Source organism: Rhea pennata, chromosome 1, assembly GCF_028389875.1.
Source record: "Rhea pennata isolate bPtePen1 chromosome 1, bPtePen1.pri, whole genome shotgun sequence".
Lineage (NCBI taxonomy): Eukaryota > Metazoa > Chordata > Aves > Rheiformes > Rheidae > Rhea > Rhea pennata.
The window spans coordinates 15,420,661-15,443,208 of NC_084663.1; the positions used below are offsets into that span (position 1 = coordinate 15,420,661).

Genomic DNA, 22,548 nt, shown 5'->3' on the forward strand with positions numbered 1-22,548 from the left:
GCTTTTATTTGTCTATAAAGAAAGAAGATCTATTTTCCAACATGAGGACAGATATTTATTTAGCAAAGCTACCAATGTGATGAGGTACTGTCTCTTTCATATGAAAGGCTGCCACAGAGGCAACCCCATCACCCAAACAGGATTCCCGGCCTCCTCAGGAAAGAACACATCTGCCCACAGACTGTCGGTACAAGAGATGCAGCCCTTGGGAACTGTTCTTTGGTCCAGAATAACCCAAATGTGGGGATCTTCTGGGCACTCTGCAAAAGCCATCCATTAAACTTTTTAGAGAAGGTTAAAGGTATGTTTCCAGAGAAAATGAGGCTGGGAAAGAGCTTTCTTTGTAGCTGATTTTGTATCCAAATAAACTGTGTGGAACAAATATATTCCGACTTGAATGTCTTTTTAGTACATTAGAGTATTGTGACAGCAGATCAGTTAGCTGGCAGGGAGCCTAAAACTCTTCTAGGAAACATTTTTGTGTGTAAAGGATCCTTTACACACAAAAATGTTTCCTAGAAGAGTTTTACACACAAAAATGTTTCTTAAATATACACGTTACTTAAATATACAGAAGCAGGTAATTAAAGATTAAAATGAAAGGATTACTAATTTACAACAACAAAAATACATATATCCTATGAAAAAGTCTACCCTTATATAACTATAATTTATCTCTTAAAGGAAGATACCTATATATAATATACCTGCTAGTATGTATACCTCCTCACAGACAGGAGAATGCACCAATAAATACACATAGAACCGAGCACTTCCCACGGATTAAGAGTTTTAAATACCTAGACAGTAGGATAGTGAGTATATCCAGATATATCTAGACAGTAGCAGATGAGAATAGCAAACCAGTCAGGAGAGTTTGCCCAGGTAAGCCTCACACTCTGCTTAATATGCAGCCAACTAGATTCACACATGTGAGAGTAAGGTTCAGAGACTGCGAAATTTCTGTCTGTAGCTTATATTTATATACACATTCTTCATTAGGCTAGAGACCTGGTTAGAAGTGTGAACTCCTTTTCTCTCCTCTTTCTTTATGTCCTCTTTCGTTTCCTCTGTCAAGTCCCACCACCACAAGATGATGCAATATTGCATCACCTCTGATGGCAGTCACAAACACCCCTTATGAATATGAATAAACAGTGGTCTAAAAGATCCGTGCACACACACTGTGGTACCACAAGCAATAATCTCTCTCTAACAAACACATACATATATAAACAGATAAAAGCATGTATTAAAGTCAGTAAGAGGCATTCCACTTTTCACAAGCCTTATGTCTCGGCTGATGTGTGTATGCAACTTTCAGAGGTGTGTGGAGGAATCTATGTTTTAAATACCTATTTTGAAGTATAAGAGACTAAATCAGTAAAATAGGAGACAAAGTCTTCAGAAGACATATCCTCAGGATGCTTTTAAACACCTGCTGTTTCCTGTTTTGAAAGCTAGAGACATTTGAAATGAGTAATTTTATGTAGAATCTAGATCAGCAGGAGCACAGACCTAGCAGGAGAAAAGGAAAGAGCAGGAGGAAAAAGGACTGGAGACAGACAAGATTCTTCTTTTCCTTTGTTGAGAGATGCTGCTGCTGCTGCTTCTCTGCCTACAGCGGGGCAGGTTCACGGAGGTCGTTCTGGATCAGGCCGCAAGGCCACCTCCACGCCCAAGAGATCCTCAGAGATTCCCCAGGACGCCTCTCCCCAGGAACCCAACACAGTCACTCGCATAGGAGGCATCTCAGAGAGGATCTAACTGGCCACAGACATCCCTTCAAGGAGGGCTTCTGCGTATGAGCACAGCCTTAATTTGTCATCTTCTGGATCCACCCCTTCCCCCAAAGGCCTTCTACTACTTCCCCAAGCAACAACTCAGAACTGGCATGAGAAGAGACTAAGTGTTTGGGCTGCCTCTTGGTAAATAAACCTGTGAATGAAGAACAGCTCTGCAGGCAACATTTGCCTGTCAGGTATATCCAGTACATAAGCAGCCCCTGTAACTGAAACATGACACAAATCCAGCTCGCTCTTCCTCTGCTTGCTGCAGTTACAGCAAGAACAAAAATGTACTTTCAACACCAAAGTTACCAGATGATCTTGAATATGCACCAAATCACTATGATAACTTAACATGGCACACTTATGTGATCAGTTTTCAGAGCAGAGCTGTAAAACACAGGGATACTGTCAAGTATTTTGACTTTATTTTAAGTCCTGAACTGAATGCACCATAAAGTGATTATAACCTAATTAGAAAATATCAACTAATAAATTCTGCAAGGAATCATAATGCTACCTACCATTCGATCAGAAAGCACAATTTATCCACAGTGATTTTTTCAGTTCTCTTTACGCAATTACAAAACTGAATATACCTATTGTTGGGATAAGGCAAGCAGGCTCTGTCCCGGTATAAGACCTACAAAGCTTCTGCATTTAATTTCTTCATCTGCTGATAACACAGAAAAAAACAAAGCCTAAAAAACCTTTTAGATAGTATTTCCTAAATTGCAATGAACCCAGTCTGTCAATGACAATAGGACATTTACATCAAGTTCTGACATATGTCGGTATATAAAGCTATTGCTGAATTTTAATGTGGTTGTTATTCTTTATCTCAGTTTGCTATAAAACAACATAAAAACTAATGTTTGACTGTGCAGAGGACAGAAAAGATACAATCTTACACTTTTCCAGCCTCCAAAACTCCCATTTAAGCAATTTCTTGCTTGTATTGCATGACAGCAATTTCTTGTCATATTTTTATCACAGCTGAAAGATAAAGCAAATAATTGCATTTTGACTGCACCCCCCAAGATTCTATTAGCAAAATGATTGCTCCTTGACTAATTTTGATTAAATCAGCTTCACTTAAACACCAAATTGTGTTCTTTACCTTCCTTCAATACGCTATAGTATTGCTCAGGGTTTAGAATTCTTGCATTCATATGGTAAAATGTGCACCTCAATTTATCATATAGACAGTTCTTACTTGAAAAAGACTGATAAGACAATTTGTGGGAAGAGTTAAAGTTACTTTTGGAAATCAACAGTCATAAAAAAAATGTTAGAAATGTGTATTTCCAGAGAATATACAAACCATAGAGAGAGTATCCTTTTCAACAGGAAAGTTTGTATTACTTGATTTGCCACAAGAGGGTATAAATAAGTGTGCTGTATATATAGGAGCTGGAAATTAACTGCAAAAAAATCCATGGATTTTAACAGGACTTGTATCCAAATGGGCTACAGTTGTGTTCCTGGACAGATCCATTTGTGGATACAGACAACAAACCCCCAAAACGCTTCCTATTTTGATAGTGTTTTTTTAATCTCCTTTTAAAGCATTTAGTAATACATGCAATGCGCAAAGCGGAACTTCTTTGACAAATGCTACCAATTATGTCTGGCAAAACCAGTCTCAGACTTAGTGAATCTTTGCTGTTTCCATTCTGCTGCAAACACATCATGTGAAGGTTTTTACTTTGCTTTCATCTTCGTAAAAAGGGGAACTTGAAGCCTCAAGATAAGGAGTTAGGCTTTTATATAGCCACAGTCCAGTGTAATGTACATTAATTTTGAAACTCAGTGTTTGTACAATAGTTTCTCTATTACTGTCTGCTTCAGACTGGTATTACGCTTCTTAATGTTGTCATGTGAAAGTCAAAAGAATCCGCTGATTCAACGACAATTATCCAACTTTTTGTTGGTTATAGCATCTACATGAGTAACATGCCCTTGGGTGTTTTTCTCTACATGGAAGTTAATCAAATGCATCGAGAAAAATCAAATTCACGTTTATACTTATGGAGGCAAAGGAGGGTCCCGCTCCCGGGGACGCATCCCCATCCCGCACGTCCTCCGGGCGCGGCGCGGCGCGGCACCCGCTTCCCCCGGGAGCGTCCTCGCAAGATGGGGTCGACACCGCTCCCGGGATCGTCACTGGAAAAATTCCGCTACTCGCTTCGACAAAGCGCCGGCGGGCGCAGGCGGCTCCCTGCGGAGCCACGCGCGCAGCGGCCCGGCGGGGAAGGGCCTGGCGCGGGTTGTTTGCCTCGCTGCGGCGGGGGCCGCGGCGGGGCCGGGCCGGGCCGGGCCGGGCGGCGGCGGCCCAGCGGGGCGGGGAGGCCCCAGCGCCGGTTCCCTCTGCGCCTGGCGTGTGATTGGCGGCGGCGCCGGAGCTGCCTACCGCCGGCCATGGAGCCTCCCCGCCGGCGCCCGGCCCGCTCCGCTTCCTGCTGAGGGAAACACCTGCCTGCAGCCGGGGCCGGGCCGCGGCGCTGCGGTGAGTAGCTCCGTGCCGGGGGGCGGCCGGCGGCGCCGCGCCGGCCCGGCCCGGCCCTGCCCCAGGCGGCCGCGGGCCCGGCCGCCATGTCGGGGCGGCGGCGGGCCGGGCGGGCCGTGCCCGCGGCCTGGCGCGGGGTGACAGCGGGGCCGGCGCTCGGGGCTGCCGCGCTTCGTGCCCCCGCCCCCGCAAGGGCCTGCTGGACTCCTCGAAGGCCACGTCGTGCCCTGCGCGGAGGGGCCGCGGCAGCGCTGTGCTCCGCGGCCGGCGCTTAGCTCGTGGTGGCCTCGGAGCCGGCGTGCGCCGCAGCCCCGCCGCGGCCGGGACGCGCAGCCGCCGAGGGAGGCGGCTCCTGCCTGGAACCGGGCTGTCTTCAGCGAAGGGTCCGGCCAGGCGCTGGCCGCTCCGGTCTCCAGCTCTTCCCTCGTAAGATGTATGAGTCAGCGGTGCCGTACCATCGCTTCTAAGCAATAAATAACGACGCTTTCTCATCTAGCAAATAAAAATAATAATGTCGTCCGTCCATCCTGTACCATAGACGGTAAAACCTTCCTCCTCCGCAAGACGTGGCTTGGAGCGGTCTGGAGTCGATTGTCAGTGCAGATTAGATCGTCGTACAGTTAAAGATCAATGTTAAAAAAAACCAAAACCAAAACAGGTACAACTTGAAGACAGCACCCAAATAGTGTGTCCCCTGCAGGATCTCCGTATCTTCGAACTCTGAAAAACAGTTTTAAGGTTGATCCCCTCAGCACTCGTATAACTTTAGTTAACTAGAACTAGAAGAAGGTTTTTCTGATTCTTTTAGAACTGGTTCGAAGTTACTGATTGTTCCAGAATCGCTCCCAAAGGTATACCTTTTGTAGAAACCAAAATATGCAAAGGTCTGTAGGGAAGGCAGAGTGGTCCGGAAAATACCATAGCCCCAATAGCAGTCCGATTCTGTATACACTCTCCTGAAGGGAATGTTAAGCTGTATCTGCTCATTAGGATACTTTCCAATGGCGATGACTATATCTAATCTACCAAATTACTTGCTAATAGGAAGCTTCATTGATTTAATTCCCATGAGAGTAGGTGGTTGCTAGTGGATTTGACACAAGAATGAAACAAAACAGTTTTTGTAGTTATTTCCTAATTTAATGTGTTTAAGCTGTGTCTTGGCTGCCTAATTCTGTGCTGGATCATAACAGATGTAGAAAAGATATTCAAATCCAGCAAATGCAAAGCAGTCTCCTGCCACAGGACAATGCTGGCAAGTAAATGGAACATGCTATTTGGAAAATTTTGAGTCATGTGGCTTTTTTGTTTGTTTATCTGAAAGTGTGAATGTAAATTTGGGTTGTTATTACATTTGCATAACCTAGGGATGAGGTAATCCTTACTCCAGTAGAGTCTCTATTTTCTTGCAGGTTATATTGTTTGGAAAGGAATTCATGCTCAAGTGAAAAGACTAATCTAGAAACAACTTTTTCACAAGGTGGATTAAGCCAGAAGAAGCATAAACCAGTAAAGAATAAGTGCAACTGGTAAAACTCTAACACAATCCTAACTGAGCAGTGAAGTTTGACAGATCTCTTGAATGTTTTATAGCAGAATACATGGAGTAGTTCATGATAATACCACTTTGCCTCTTTAAAGTGTCTTTCAGATAGTGTTCATAAAGCTTTTAACAAGTTTACTCATGAACTTATCTGCTAGTGCTTCTGTGAGTTAAGTTTCAATCTCATAGTCACCCTAAACTACCCTGGATGCATTCCCTTCCCTTTCCTTCTGTTCCCTTCCCTTATATTGGTCCAGACAATCCTGCAAGTGTTAAGTCAGATCAAGGAACTGACCAGCTGAAAATTAATGTGAAAAAAAAATTTTTTAATCCCTTTTTTTTTATATGTGATCAGTTTGTTGACATGCCTGAGGTGGGGTTGGAGACAGGGAAAAGTCTGTTTTCGCATCTGCTTCTGTTCCATCACACCCCATTGGGAATCATGGACCAATTCTACTAATATAGGAAAAGCAGAACTGAGAAGGCTCATAAGAATTAAAAAGTAAAAAATGTGAAAATGTTTTGATGTTTGTCAGTATTGTTGCAGTGGGCGTATTGAAACATCAATACTGAAAACAATGCTTGGGCATGACAGAGGTTTTAGGAGATTATTTTAAATGATGTTCAGTCTACATTTAAAGGTTTTCAGATGCATATGCATGAGGAGGCATGTTTGCACCATGTCCAGGCATGGATTACTAAGAAGTAGATACAGTTGGATGTCACCCTAGGAATGGGGATGCTATTGTGTCTATCTTTGTAGAGGCACAAGGTTAGAGATGGTCATCATTCCTAGAACTGGCATTTGAAGCTGCTGAAAAGATGTCAGAGCTGGACTGGAGATGGATCTAGGTTGGACTACACTGGACTACACATGGTGTGGGAGGAGCCACAGCCCAAATGAATTTGGGAGGATGGGGTAGCCTTGTGTAGGCCGTTGCACAGATGTCACAAACTTTGCATTGTATCTGAAGCAGTTTGTAGGGAATGTATTTGATTGCTTCCCAGTGTTGTTCTACCTGTCTTTTTAAGTAGTGAATGATCAAACAGTGACTTTAGTTCAGCAGCATACAGGATGATTTCCTACTGCGTGAGGTAGAGAAGCTTATTTTGATAGTCTTCATAGTCTTGATCAACTGAGTAGTGCTGGAACAGCTTAGCAGGAAATGGAATATTTGTTTTTGAAAAATTAACCTTTAAGTGTATGACGCATCATGGCAAGATTAGGGCACATTTTAAATCGGCATTGTTTCTTAGGTCTGGCAAAAACAATATAGTTGTAGTGAATCCTTGTTTACTTAAGAGGGTCAGTGCAAAGACTTTTAGAACCAGGGCTATTTGTGGAAAACTTCTATAGCCTGTTGAAAAAATCTCTCGCTGCTAATACCTTGTATTAAATGAAGCAAAATATATTAAATTCTTGACTATATTATGTATTTTAGAAACTATTGGTTAAAATATGGACTCTGTAAGAGTGGTAGTGTTGCAAAGTCAAGCACTCAGAAGTCTGGAAATGTTAGAACAAAGGTACTACGAACACCTTTTCCACCAGCATTGCGCCTTTCCCATCCCGGTAACCCCAACTCCTTTCCCTTATATTTTTGAAACTGGCTGCTTCCTACTCCTGCACCATCCTGGGCACAGTTATTAAGGTGACAGGGTGCTCAAGAGTCCCAGCACCAGCGTGCTTTCTTCAGCCGAGAAGAACAGCAGGGAGGAAAGTAGTGTGAAGTGCTGAGATCCTGCAGAGAAATCAGCTGATGAAAGCTGACAGACTGTTCGTGCACAGGCGTGAATGACGAGTTTTAAAGGTGTCTTGTTTGGCCAAGAGTGGTAGATTTTATGGGCATGAGAAAATGTCAAAGGCAACTTCACTTCTTTCTTGAGAAATTTCAAATATTGATTCCAAAAGGTCGAGGAAGCTGAGTAAAAGTATGTTTTCCCGAAACTCCCTTTCTGAAATAGTTACTAATGAAAAGAAGAGTCATCTTTACAAAAAAATCAACCTTAACTGCTAGGCAAAATGATGCTCTGAATAATCAGTTATGTCTACTGTGGAGTTTTTCTTAACTTTGGCAAAGTGTTAGTATCAGGTGTTGTGTGGTTCATTGGAGGCAGGTAAGAGACTGTTGGATACTTTTTCCTGTACAGAGGGAGCGTTTTTTTTTTTCTTTTTCATAAAGTTGATGTCTTATGAGGTACAAAGCATGGGTATGCCCGAAAGGAAGGAGGGAAGAAAAAAAGAAAGAAAGAAAGATACCACCACTTCACTTGTTAAAAAAATTCAGTTATCTCATATTTTTCTGTTCCTTTCAGAGCCATCATTTTTGCAGGATGTGTGCTGCTTACTGCTCTCCAAAATAGTCACTATGTCACTGCAAAAGTCTTAAGGAAAAAGGAAAAGATTTGAGTTTTCACTGTCTTTTCCTTTTGACTTGCAATTGTTTTCTCAAGCCCTTTCTTTTCGGGTGTGTGTGTGTGTTGGGGGGGAGGGGGTTGTTTGGGTTTTTTTTGGTAAAGAAGCAGCTTTTCAGGCTGTAATTAACCTGTAGTGTTAAGAACAAGAATTTGGGTTGAAAGTCCATGGTTTAAATTCTTCCCAAATCTTGGGTCTTTATATCTATTGGATTTCACTGTGTACATTTATAATCATAAACGGATGAGTTAAAAATGCCAGAAGGAAGATTGTCCAGCAGTTTTGTTGCTGAGGTTACCATGCAAGATCTTTGGACTTGATATGCGTCTGCATGTGATGTCTGTATAGAGATTGGCTTGAAAAACTGTAATGAATTTAGGTTGGAAGTCCTTTACGGGCTACCACAATGTAAATAAAAATGAGGAAACACTGCAGCTTTAATTATCTTTAATCTAGTAGCTTTTATCTAGTTTTTATATATAGCAGCTAGATTCTCTTCAGTTCATTCTTAGTCTGGTTTTAAAATATTTTATTCATATATATTAGATTTATTGTTCTGATCATTTATTTTTAGCAATTTTTATAAGTTCTGAGCATGCCTTCTGTGCATGTTAAAATTGAATTGCTGCACTGTATGTGTATTTTTAATGTTGTAACAGGAAAAGCATTCTAACTTTTTTTTAAAATGAGCAGTCGTATGTATAATCAACTTGGTTAAAACTTCCTTCCTGGTAAGTGCAGCACTTCCTTTGCATCTGGATATGAAGGCAAGCAAGAAAAGCAGAACAGCTTAAACAAAGAATTTTCTGTGTGAATGGTCTTCCTTTAAAAAAATAGAAACTTCAAAACTTAAACAAATGAGTCGTCTTCAGCAATTCAGCCTTTATTTTATAAGCAGGTAATATCGCATTGTGTTTTGGCAATTATAAAGGTGGTGTCTACAGTTGTTTGCTTTCTGGAGCTCGCAAAAATAGTTTTAGTTAGCATGTTATATTGTTTCAGTTTAAGATAGTATATTTTTATCCTCTTGTTTTGTTATTTTCTAAAGCATCATTCCACTGGTGTGGTTTAGTTTTTCAAGAAGTTAAAGAGAGATTTTATGTATAGAAAGCATTGTCTGAAAAAAATGTTCAATATGTTGTTGTAATGCATTGTTAGTGAAGGAAAGCTCAATGGACAGCTTGTGCGAGCATGTCCAGTCAGCGTTGCTTTCCTCTTTTAAACTCTTGTTGAATAACTTCCACTTTAATATTGTTCAATGGAGATTGAGTTGGAGATTGTTAGCAACAATATTTTTGGTTTTGAAAGCCGATAGGATAGAGTACTCACATTCGGAGTTGGTTTACAGCTGTTTTGGGTGGGACTTGATGTATGGGGTAATAATGTCATCAGCTTGTGAGTTTTTTTCTTCCTTAGCAAAAAAATCATTTATACTTTAGAATTGTTGGATATTACCAGTCTGGTGAATTGACTTTTAAATAAAGGAAGCACATCTAAGGATATTAGGCTAGGATTTAGATGCACGTTAGATACCCTTCTTAGGAAATAGCCACTGACTTTTGAATGTTAAGAGATTTTTTTGATATAAGTTCTTATTCTTTATCACTAAAAAGAGAGGCGAAGGAGAATAGGAATCATCTTACCAGTGTTACCTTTCTATCCAGTCTACAGAGAAATTTCCTGTTTTGTTTTTTTCTGTGTTTCTTAGAGCTTGGTAAGATATTGTTCTACTCGTACACAGTAATGTGTCTTTTGATTTCTATGAAAATCCACTTATAATAATATCAGCAGCATCAAAACAGAAGAGGCAGGAGAAGAATCAGTGTTCAATTAAATACAAGCAGGAACAAATCAGCATGGCAAATACATAGTCAAACTGCTTGTCCTCATAGCTTCCATTGAATCTGGGAGGAAAGGCCACTTACAATCATAAATTATAAATCACTGTTTAAAAGCTCTATTCTAATCACTTAATCATTGCTTCTCATTATATTAGATTTCAAATTGAATAGTTAGATTTGAGATGGTTTATTTAAAACAACTATTTATAACCAATAATTAAGAGGAATGGGAAATATAAAAAGTATATAGCAGGGTTCTGACTGGCCTCTGATTTTAACTAAGAGCTTTAAAAAGAGAGTAAAGAGAAAAGTAAATGAAAAGGCAATCAAATATTTGTATATTTTGCTAGATTTCTTCTGTCATGGAGTTGGGGGATTATGAACAGCCTGTTGTTATGAGAGAGGAGAACAAACGAAGGAGAAGAAGAATGAAACCTCATTGTACATCGAGTAATTTGTCTTCAATGGAACTGATATCTATTGAGTTCATTTTACCTACAAGCAATAAACATACTAAAGTACCGGAAATGATGTTACTTGAAATAGCTGGCAACTGTACAGTTGAGCAAATGAAAGCACAGATTTGGATGCGTGCAATAGAGATGAGCCAAACCACAGACTTCTACCATGTGTTCACCCCCGATCAGTTTATTCTCCAATATCAGAAGAAAGGGCAATGGTATGAAATTTATGATAAACATCAAGTTTTACAGACATTAGACTGTATTCTATATTGGAAAGTGTTACAGAAAAAAGTAGGCAAGATCTACGTTGTCCAGAAACAAAAACCATCAGAAGAAGTTCAGGAATTTCAGCGACAGCTTAATGATTTAATTGGTTATGATGTCACTGATGTAAGCAATGTGCATGATGATGAACTAGAGTTTACCCGTCGCAGATTAGTCACTCCACGAATGATAGAGGTAGCCTGTAGAGATCCTAAATTGTATGCAATGCACCCGTGGACTACATCTAAGCCACTCCCAGAATATTTGTTTAAAAAGATCACTAATAATAACATTTTCATAATCATACATAGAGGAACAACCAGCCAAAAAATAAAAGTGTCAATTGATGACACTCCAGATATGATTCTCCATAGTTTTTTCACAAAAATGGCAAAGAAAAAGTCTTTGATGGATATTCCTGAAGATCATAGTGAGCTGGATTTTGTTCTCAGGATTTGTGGCAGAGATGAGTACATTACTGGAGAGACACCAATTAAAAATTTTCACTGGGTAAGACAGTGCCTTAAGAATGGGGAAGAGATCCACCTTGTGTTAGACAACCCACCTGACCCGAATGAGGATGAGGTTCAGAAGGAAGAGTGGCCTTTGGTGGATGACTGTACAGGAGTTACAGGGTATCACGAACAATTGACAATAGATGGAAAGGATCATGAGAGAGTCTTCACAATCTCTTTGTGGGATTGTAACAGGAAATTTAGGGTGAAAATAATTGGCATTGATATCCCAGTTTTGCCAAGAAATACTGATCTCACTGTGTTTGTTGAAGCTAACATTCAACATGGGCAACAGCTCCTTTCACAGAGGAGGACTTCATCAAAGCCTTTTACTGAGGAGGTTCTGTGGAATATTTGGCTGGAGTTTGATATCAAAATCAAGGATTTGCCTAAAGGAGCGCTTCTTAATCTTCAGATGTACTGTGGTAAAGCACAGGGACTATCCACAAAGACTAACCTTCAGTCACATGAATCCCCCAACACCGATTCGAAATGCAAAACTCAGCTTCTCTATTATGTAAATCTTTTGTTGATAGATCACCGTTTTTTGCTCCGAAGTGGGGAGTATGTGCTTCACATGTGGAAAATCCCAGGCAAGGGAGAAGAACAAGGAAGTATCAATGCAGACAAACTCACATCGGCAACTAATCCTGATAAAGAAAACTCAATGGCTATTTCTATTGTATTGGACAAATATTGTCACCCAATTGCCTTGCCCAAGCACAGGATAACATCTGACCCCCAGGGGGACAGGACACGAGCCGAAATGCCCAACCAACTTCGCAAGCAACTTGAAGAGATCATAGCAACTGACCCACTTAATCCACTTTCTCCTGAGGACAAAGAACTGTTGTGGCATTTTAGATATGAAAGCATAAAGCACCCCAAGGCATATCCTAAGCTGCTTAGCTCAGTGAAATGGGGACAACAAGAAATAGTGGCCAAAACATACCAGTTGCTAGCTAAAAGGGAGGTGTGGGATCAAAGCACTTTGGATGTTGGACTCACAATGCAACTTCTGGACTGCAACTTTTCAGATGAAAATGTACGAGCAATGGCAGTTCAAAAACTGGAAAGTTTAGAAGACGATGATGTTCTTCATTACCTTTTGCAGCTTGTGCAGGTAAGGTATTTGTATTCTTGAACTTTGGCTTCTGGGAATATTTACATTGTCACATAACCATTCCTGTTTTAACAAATGACCCTGTTTCTGAGGTCTTCAGTATTTAGTCAAAGCAGTGCTCGTTACCAGATTAACTCAAAACACACTTTGCATTTGCCTTTTGTCTGCGTGTTTGTGTCTTTGTTTTACAGTTGCCTTGTGTCTATACAATTTGCATCTTGTGTCTACAATAGAATATTCTTCCAGAAATGCTCAGTGTTAGCACAGCCGTGATGGGAGCACATCCGAATTGTGCTGTCTCTAACCCCGTTCGTACCAAATCTGGATACATAGCACTGGAGAATTGCTGACTGGCCTTTACCCATAGTTTTGCTGTTATTTAGGTACAGGCTGGAAGCCCAACAGAAAGAAAGGAAAAGCAGATGTTAATGGAGGCAAGGCCTGAAGTAAAATCTGAAGTTGGGTTTTAGGTTAAAATAACAGTATAGTTGCATAGTGTGTGGCAATGCCTTCAATTTTGTGCTGTTAAGTGGACCGAATTTATCTAGAAACTTATAAAAACCTTTAAAAAGTAAATAAGGGATTGTTGTAACTCTATATTAAGATGTAATTCATTACATGAAAAAATGTGTTTTTAATGGAAATGAACCACAGCTCTATCTAGCTGAAACACTTTGTGTGTGGTCTCCTGATAGACGGATGAAACCACTGAAAAGTTTGGGCCAGTTATACATGAAAATCATTTTGTTGGCTTTTCACAAAATGATACCGGAGCTGGACAGCCTGTCAGCAGCCACGTCAAGCCTGATGGCTGATGAAAGGTGTCCCACTGCTGTTCTTCATGGTGAGCATGTCCCTTGAAGCAAGGCCACCCTGCAGGCTTCCCAGACCTGACAGGACTGTAGTTCGTGTGGAGGGGCTGTCATCCCCCTGAGTCGGCAATGCTTTCATTGGAGAATCAAAGGACAGGATCGGCATTTGAAAAAAAAAAAAGGAATTGCTGCATCTTGGGAACCTGTGGGATGGGACTTTTAATTTGTTCAGAGAGAGCCCTGCTTCCTAGGAAAATGAAGTTAGCCAACTCAACTTTGATTTTGAAGCACTTCTGTAGTGTTTTAAACAAGCCTTTTTAGCCTTGTCTTTGCTTGCCTGAAGATTAGACTCCCCAGGCAGAATTTATGCAGATACGCGTGAACCAAAGGATCCAGTATGGTTACCTCATTGGACCTCCCATGTAGCTGCTACTGTGTATGTGCTTGGTGGTGACCTTATGCAGTAAACGTGTGGCTCAGTGTTACTCACTTTTATATGCCAGTTAGGTATTTAGAGTGGTGTTTGGTTGATATGCAAGTGCATAAGAGAAGAGGTGATTTTTTTTTTCATTTTTAAAAATTGTTTATTTTTAGGAAATACAAATTGAGAAAATTTTACAAGGCATAAATCTTTCTAAAAGTAAATTAAACAAATTAGCACAGTATTAAGTCATAGTAGTTTAATTTCAGTGATCATTTTTAGTAAGAAATTAATCCCCAAAATTGAATCCCAAAACAGGCAAAAATGCTAAAGCCAAGTCTTTACTTCTGCCGCTTCTTTGTCTCTTCTCCCATGGCCAATTACAGTGCATAAGCCATTGCTGTCTTGCAGCAAAGTGTTGATACCACCATATATTGGAAAATCCATTTTTTTCAGAGAATGGAGGTCAGGTTACTTTGAATGGATGCATCTGAGATGCCTCTTCTGAAAATGCTCATCATCTTTTACATGTGTGACTTGAAAGCTTTATGGCTTACTTCACTGTGCACAGGATTTTCCCAATTCTGCTTCCCAACAGAGTTAGAAATCAAACAGACATTTTATTTCTCCCCTGGTTTATCCCAAATAGAAGTATTCACGCTATCAATAAGCCTATAGAGCTTGCCTGAAAGGTCTGTGGTTCTCTGTGCAGTTAATAAAACATGGAAAGGATAGTTATAATACAAAAAAATCCTGTTGTAAAGCAAATGTCAGTGAAAAAGGCTGAATTGCATGTATATGGCAGTGAGTAAAGCTCTTCTACTGGTGAATTGACAAGGCCAAGGTGCCTGTGGGGACCCTGATGAAGTGCTGGGAGACTTCCATTAATTGCTAGTTTTTGTTGTTGGTGTTCAAATATTGACATTTGCCTCCATGGGAAGTAAAGAAAAATGGAGTTGACTCTCTCAAATAATTATTTCTAAACCTTAAGCATCATAAGGATATTCATAATACATTTTTCTAATATTCTTTCATGTTAAAATATATTTACAACCTTAATTTAAGGATGTTTGTTTTGTAGCAATGACCTATTGTTTGGCTGCATTCCATTCTTAAATTATTTTTTTCAGAGATACACACTAAGAACATTCAGCAAAACATGTACCAGAATGAGATTTTTAATAGGTTTTCTTGGAACTGTAAGCAAATTCATTTAAATTTAAGTAATAATCATTGGCTTTTAGATCATTTGGATTTTGGATCATTGGCCTTATTGCAGTGAAAAATAATTTTTATTAAAAAAGTTTCATACCTTCTAACCTCATACACAAAGTAAAATGATCCATGTATTTGAAAACCAGTTTATGCTTTTGAGTTTTCACTGTTTTTCCTACTTATGATGCGGTTGCTTGGTGAAATGAGATAGATGGTCTTGCAGAGGTGGTCAGGACAGCTCTTGCAGAATTACCATACTGAGAAGCGCAGGTCAGGTGCTTGGCATTCTTGTCTGTTCCTTAGTCAGTGGCTGGAAAAAAAACAAATCTTTATAGCATGTTTATAAGGTTTTTCATTCTGGAAAGTTGACTGAAAAAGCTTTTTTTTTTTTTTTTTTTTTTTTTTTCCTGTTGAGTAAACTCACAAGAGGATTTACATTTTAGAGTAGCACAGATACCTTAATAACAAAAAAAAGACAACTATGTGCTGCTGTATTTTTAAGCATTTATAAGACCCCGTGATTAGTTTCACGAATTTAGCAGACTTCTGTTGATGGTATGGTTGCTTAGCAAGCTGTGGACCACAGTAATCTTGAAAGACCCATTATATTTTCTTGAATAACTGTCGCTAGAGGTTTGCATACTTTGGTGCTTCTGAAAGCTGAGCTTACTGTATGCACCGAGCTCTCTGCACATCCGCTTGTTTTTCCTTAATCTCCCTGTGTGTCACTTCCTCGGCTCCTCCTGGTGTCAGAACCAGAAGCCATTTACCACCCTGCTCTGCCCATTTTGTGGCTCTGTTCCAGAGAGGTATTTCTCTTCCCATGCCACAGGAGCTACATGTATACCATTCTCCCTGCTTAGTCTTAATATAATCCTCCAGCAACTCAACTCCCTCAGGCAGACAGCAGTAGGACACAAGATGCAGGAGAAACCTTGCCTGGAATGGACAAGTTCCCCCTCACCTCCCACTACCTGAAAGTGTGACAGCTTTTTTTGTAGACAAACTCACTTATTGGGGGGCAGGGGGGTATAACAGCCAAAAAATTTAATCTTGAAGCTTTAAAAAAGTTGTTGACTTTTTATTTCCACCCTTTTTTGACAATAGCTTTGAAGTATCTGTGGGCTTGGGTGGAGGGGAGAGGCTGTTGGAAGAGAAAAAATACATCTATGCTCATAGAGTTTTCTTAAAAAAAAAAAAAAGAAAAAAGCTCTACTGAAGTCTTACTCTTAATAGGACTCCAGTAATACAGGATATGTGTCAGGGCCTTTGGTTTGTTTTATGGTACATTTAAGGGCTAAAGGCCAGAAAGCTTGAAATTATGTGCACTGGAAATCTGCTGCTGTATGCTGTGCTTGGTGCTGTTAATGGTAGGGAACCAGGTACTAAACCGTGGTGCCTGAATCTTAAAGTTGTGAATATTGTCAAAAACATTGTTTTTAATTGAAATTTTTGATTAAAGGACAATTACAATGAAAAATTCATTTGACAATAGTCTTTACAAGCATTCTCTGAGCAAATCATCTACAAACTATTTTCTGTTCTTGCTGTTTTTCTTCATAGCCTGCCAAGACTGGCTGAGAAGGATGTTGCTTTGTTTCACTAACATTCACAAGCTTAAATTGGTCTCACTGGTTAGTTCTCGTGTTGCTTTTGTCTGTCACATTAATAATATATCTGAAAAGAACCTGTCACAAATAAAAAGTGCTTGTTACATCAAATACAAAGAAACATTGCTTTGTTTTCTCAACTTTCTGCTTTCTCAAAAGGCTTCTGCTTTGTTGTACTGTTTCTCCTCTTGCAGCAGTGGTCAGTAGATGTCATCTGTAAATTTGAAGTGCAACAAGCTCTTAAATACGTTAATAGCATTTGTCTTCTGCTTTTATATTCTTCAGGCTGTGAAATTTGAGCCATATCATGACAGCGCATTAGCCAGGTTTCTGCTAAAACGAGGTTTGAGAGTAAGTACTTCAAAATATAGCCAAGTTATGTTAGAGCTACTGGCATTATGAAAAACCTTTTCTCAAGAAGTTGCCATGCATACTAATTCTAGTGTTTTTCTCTACCTCTAGAACAAAAGAATTGGTCACTTCTTATTTTGGTTTTTAAGAAGCGAGATTGCACAGTCCATGCACTACCAGCAGAGGTTTGCTGTGATCCTAGAAGCCTATCTTAGGGGCTGTGGGAAAGCAATGTTGCAGGACTTCATGAAACAGGTTCAAGTAATTGAATTGCTGCATAAAGTCACAATGGAGATAAAATCAGTTTCTGCAGAAAAGTATGATGTCACTTCTCAAGGTATTTACACACCGGCATTTTTTCATTTGTGATACTACTGTTTTTTTTTTTTTCTTCTGTGCATGAAAACCTCGGCAGAAAATTACTGTTTATTTAGAAAATTCATGCATAATTTACTGGTAAAGGGCATCATTATTACTTCTTATAAATTGTCAGTGTAGGTTGATAGGGATTGAACCAATAATATATTTGTTTGCCCTTTCCTCCCCAAAGTGGGGAAGGGTAGCAATACTATAGACACCTTGTACAACTGTTTGCTTTGGCTGATCTTGCACTCTTATGCCATGCAACTGGGAAGTGCTCAGTTAAGATCTTGTACATAACCCTTAGCTGAATACCAGCACAGAAAAAAGAAACAACCCAAAACACAAATATTAACAGGAAATAAAGAGAAAAAGTGACATTTGCCAAGAAACACAGCCTTTCCCTAAACAGTCACTAAAACACTCTTGGCAATAGGGCTGAGGAGGAGTCCAGTGAAGTCTCTAGCCCACAAAAGTAGCTTGTGGATCGGCAGTGAATATACAGAGCGCATCTTTGGTGCTTTGCAATGTGACGAGCAGGAGTCCCGTGAGACACAGATGTGGTATTGTTATTTGCAGTTCCTGTAAGCAATGCTTTGGAGGCTGCATTAGGGTTGTGCAATGACTGTTTACCTCTGTGTTTTTCTGCTTTTTTTTTTCATTTCCTTAAAAACTTATTTATCATCATTCCTAATTGTTGCTTGGAATTAAGTATAAGAAAGAGAAGGCATGACACCCTTTAAGTTCCAAAAGCTCTGGAGGGAGAGACCAGCTCTTCTTATGAGTTCAGGCTAGTGTGTCCTAGGCCGTGAAGTCCTTTGCTCAGAAAGTCATTCCTGCTCTGGTTATTTGGAGGCAAATGTGGTATTCAGGATGCAGGTGCTCTTAGAGATTTGTCTGGAGAAGTGTGTAGTCCCCTGAGGAGCTGACTATTGTTTCTTGTATTGGCTCTTAGGAGATATTATTTGTGGTTGAAAAAATTACTGGATATTTGTCAAAAATGAGGTATAAAGACAGATCATTGGATACTCTCTTTAGTCTTTCATTAAAATTGTTAATCTAGCTTTAAAAATACACTATATAGTCATGTGGAAGAGAATCTGAATGAATTATGCATTTATTCATCAATATATAATATATCATTATCTTTTATGGGGTGAATTAGGGAATTTATTAAAGCTCCAGATGAAATACTCTTTCTAAACAGCATTTTAAATTTATCAGTAAGTGCTGCGTAATATAAACATATTTGGGCAGAATCCCACTTTTTGTAAAGTAGCCTACAGCTATTGCAGATATACATGTCTGTACTGGCAATGGTTTCAATCATACATTACTTTTGAAAAGGATGAAGGAAAAGAAAATAAGTTTCAAGAGAAAGCAGTCACATTAACACCCACCAGATTTTGAAATTAAGTAATCTTTGTATGTAATATACAGCAGAACGTTGGAAGATTACTTATATAATTGACATTTTCTCTGAATCAAGCTTCCTGAAACTATGGAGTGTCCTGCTAATGATATATCTAATTCAATTTATGCTCAGATTACTGAGAATATAATTTTTCCTACAGGCAGCCTTTGCTTGTTAAATTTTTAAAAACACATTTCCTCAACTTTCTTCTTTAATATAGTGCTCCTTATTTGCTCTAGCGTTTCCAATATTCATACATATTTATACTTTTAATCTAAATGTATTGGACTGTTGCATTTCAGGCTCTCATGCAGTCTCATTTAATTTTTGAACATCATCTTCTTCTACTGTATGTGGATTTTTTTTTCTTTAATAAATTTCTTCCTGTTATGTCTGTAGTACTCTAGTAGCAATCATACTCTGAAGATGTTTCCCTCACTTTTCATGCAAGCTCTTTGTTTATATCTAAATATAGCAAATGATCAGAAATAAATAAATTCTTAGGATCATAATATTACCAGCTTATATAAGGTAGTCTACTTTCAGCACCACTCTAGTAGAGATCTCTCCTCCAAATATGTGTCTATGCAGGTTTTTCTTCTCTTAAAATGCATAGCACTTTGCTCTTAAGCTAGATCAACTTGGAAATATTTTTAGCAAACACTTTCAGTTGTACTTTAAAATCACCTAATTCCTAATCTTTACTAGCATCAGTTGATTGGTATACAATTTCCAAATTACACTGTCTGTGATAATCAGAAGAAATCAAGCTATTTGTATCCAGCACCTATTGTCTAGCAAATCAATAATTACATTTCAGAAACCTGTTTCATGACTTAGTTTACTACAACTTAGGTTTGGTTTGGTTTGGTTTTGGGAAAGGTAACTAATTATCGTATTCACTTATTAGCTCTGATATTTTGCTGTCAGATTTTTTTTTTTTACCAGAATGGATATTGCATTAGTCTCCTGTCATTTCTAGGTAAAACTTTTCTAAAAGCCTTTAAGATAGGTGCCACATTTGTGTTCTCTGATTTCTCAGGTAATTCTCCTGGCTTGACTGACTTGAGTTGATAGCAGATTTTTTCCTCATTTAAAAGTTTCTTTTTCTCTTCAATTTTTTTCTCCAGAAATACTTATACACATATTTGCATTGCTTTATTGCCTATGCTATGTGATTGTAATTTACTTTTGCATAGTGTTCATGTCTTTGTCCTTAAAGTATATTGCTTATGTGGCTAATCCCACTAGCTAAGATGAACAAAGTGTGTCATATTGTGTATGCAGTTTTACACTGAAGATTCAGAATCCTACAGATTTTATGAATGAAAATGCTCTACAGATTAAGTTTATATATGGATATTAAAAATCTTATTCATATAAATAAATGACAAATGTTATTTTTATCGGACTGTGAGATGAACAAAGCTGAAATATAAAACAAGTTTTAGAAGGATAGGAAATTCAGTATCTCTGTAGTTGGAGTCTTTATGATCACAGTATAATTGATGTCAAGTATTCAAAAGCTGTGAGTCAGGCTGCAAGAACAATAAAGTAGGTTAAAATAAGATTGGAAAATGTTAGATGCTTTAAATTGCCTCCTACTTCTGAGCCTTTGGGGTGAAAAGTTCAAGGTTTCCTTGGCAGTTATAAAGGTAAAATTTCTTGTATATTGTTCTATATTTTGTTTTGTTTATTGAATGAAAAGTGACATTTTAATATAATCTCCTAAGCCCTGGCACGTGGAGCTTTAAGAGGAACATCAAGCACTGGCAGCTCTATATAGTGGCTCATTGCTTGTGTGGTGTTTGAAGACATCAACCTCAGGTGTCTGAAACAACCCTAATCATTAATAGTGCAAGTTAAAGAGTTTTCCTCCGTTCTTCAAACTGGGTGATCCATGAAGAAAGCAATTTAAAAAGTAGCTAACCTGAGGATTTACTTACCTAAATCATGATGCTTAACAGATCTGATTAGCTGTAACTTTTTTCTGTCCAAATTTGATTCCAATGGGATATCTTACTTGCAATTACAGTTATCACACAACTTAGGCAAAAGCTTGAAAAACTGCAGAACAGCAAACTTCCAGAAAGTTTTAGAGTCCCATATGATCCTGGGCTAAGAGCAGGAGCACTCGTGGTAAGTACATTTGAGTTTCTACAAATGCTTTTTGAAACATCTGTTATCTGCAAGTATGTTTCATTTGCTGAAAGTTTTTGCTAATAAAGATCTTGCTTTCATTTACCTTGAGATTCTTGCCTGTGGATATATGTTATTTCACTGTGAATACTGTGACATTTCTTGGCTTCAATAAGTCTTTGTTCCCAAAGCTAAAAGCATTTTTCCAAATGCAGTTGTGTGCAACTTTGCACAACAAATGTTAATTGTATATAAACTTAAAATCCTTGCAGGGTGAAATTTGACTGGTGTAACCTAAATATTTGAGGCAAAATTAGTATTTCTAGTAAATACAAAGATTTAAAAACTTATTTTTTTTAAAAAAAAAGGATGATAAAACTGTTTTATTTTAAATTACAAGCTCAGAATCTCAGTCTCAGGAAGGGGATATTTCAAAATACTCTTTTCTGATGTCATTTAATCAGTCAGCTCTCAAACAGTCATTTATGCGGTTGCTTTTACTGTTTTAGATGGCTTTATTGTACATAATAATGTTTGACAGTGAACCAGGAATTCAAGAATAGGAAGTGTTATATACTACATTTGTATTAGACATAATTAGTTGAGAAAACATTTGCAATAATGCAATTCTAGTAGTTTCAGTGCTGAATTTTTCAAGATTATATATGTAACAAAACTAAATGAGGTTTTATCGGTTATTTTATGAATGACTGTCTTGAATTACTTCCACAAATGCCATTTTCTGTATGAATTTGACCGAACAATTTGTGGAGGGAACTGAATAGAATCAAGCAGTCTGGGATCTGAGTCACCCTTATCCAGGTTACGAGAAATCATAGGAGAGGATAATCTGGTGAATTGCATTGGGCAACTCTTTATTTTCTTGCTTTGCAAAACAGCTATCAAAGGGTTATTGTGAGCTTCCATATTTGCCAGTTTACAAGTTTTCAGCCTGAACCAGATTTACGAGCTAAATCCAATTTCAGAAGTCAAAGTGGACTTTTCCAGCTCCTTTATTATAGACAGCATTGAAAGTTTGCAGTTTCAGAGGCTTTATGTGGCAAGTGAGTGCCATTCTTTACACGTTTTCAGTGTGTTTCTTTTGGTCTAACTAATTGGAAGCTGGTAAACTACTCTATAGTTGATGCTTAAAAAGGTTAGTTGTATTGATGTTGGAGTACAATGCCTAGCAATAAATTTATCTTTCACAGATAGAAAAATGCAAAGTAATGGCATCCAAGAAGAAGCCCCTCTGGCTTGAATTTAAATGTGCAGATCCCACAGCTCTGTCAAATGAAACCATAGGCATTATCTTCAAACATGGAGATGACCTCCGACAGGACATGCTTATTTTACAGGTATGACAGCTAAAATGCTGTATTGAATGTCTAAAGCGAGTGAGGTAAACAAAATCTCTATATTAAATATCTTCTTATTTTTCAGAATTGTATGTACGTTATCCTTATCGTCCACATAAAATATGAGGTCTTTCATTTGTCAAATTGTGTATAAAAGTGGCTGACATCAAAATTGGATTTTCTTTTCTATACTACTGTACTGTTTTCTCTATTTCTGTTACCCTATTCTCTCCTGCCATAATCACACTTTGGTAGTTTCTCTTAGAGAAAGAATCTGTTATACAGCACAAGATAACCTGTTTTTCTGATGAATATCATTTATTTATGTATTGGATGAAGTTACAAAATAAAAACAAAGTGGTAGGTAGCATCACTCTGGTAATATTTCACTGATTGCTCAAACTAG

The 22,548-nt window shown here is 38.6% G+C and overlaps 1 protein-coding gene across 1 annotated transcript in view; it reads left to right on the top strand.

Annotated features, from left to right (window-relative positions):
* Window positions 1-4,147: 4,147 nt before the first annotated feature.
* The window catches only part of PIK3CG (phosphatidylinositol-4,5-bisphosphate 3-kinase catalytic subunit gamma), a 31,121-nt gene continuing 12,720 nt past the window's right edge, over window positions 4,148-22,548 (top strand). Inside the window, exons 1-6 of the mRNA XM_062599081.1 lie at window positions 4,148-4,296; window positions 10,447-12,462; window positions 16,806-16,871; window positions 16,983-17,208; window positions 20,681-20,784; window positions 21,996-22,142. Coding sequence (XP_062455065.1) covers window positions 10,459-12,462; window positions 16,806-16,871; window positions 16,983-17,208; window positions 20,681-20,784; window positions 21,996-22,142 — 2,547 coding nt within the window. The 5' untranslated portion in view covers window positions 4,148-4,296; window positions 10,447-10,458. The remainder of the gene's footprint in view (window positions 4,297-10,446; window positions 12,463-16,805; window positions 16,872-16,982; window positions 17,209-20,680; window positions 20,785-21,995; window positions 22,143-22,548) is intronic.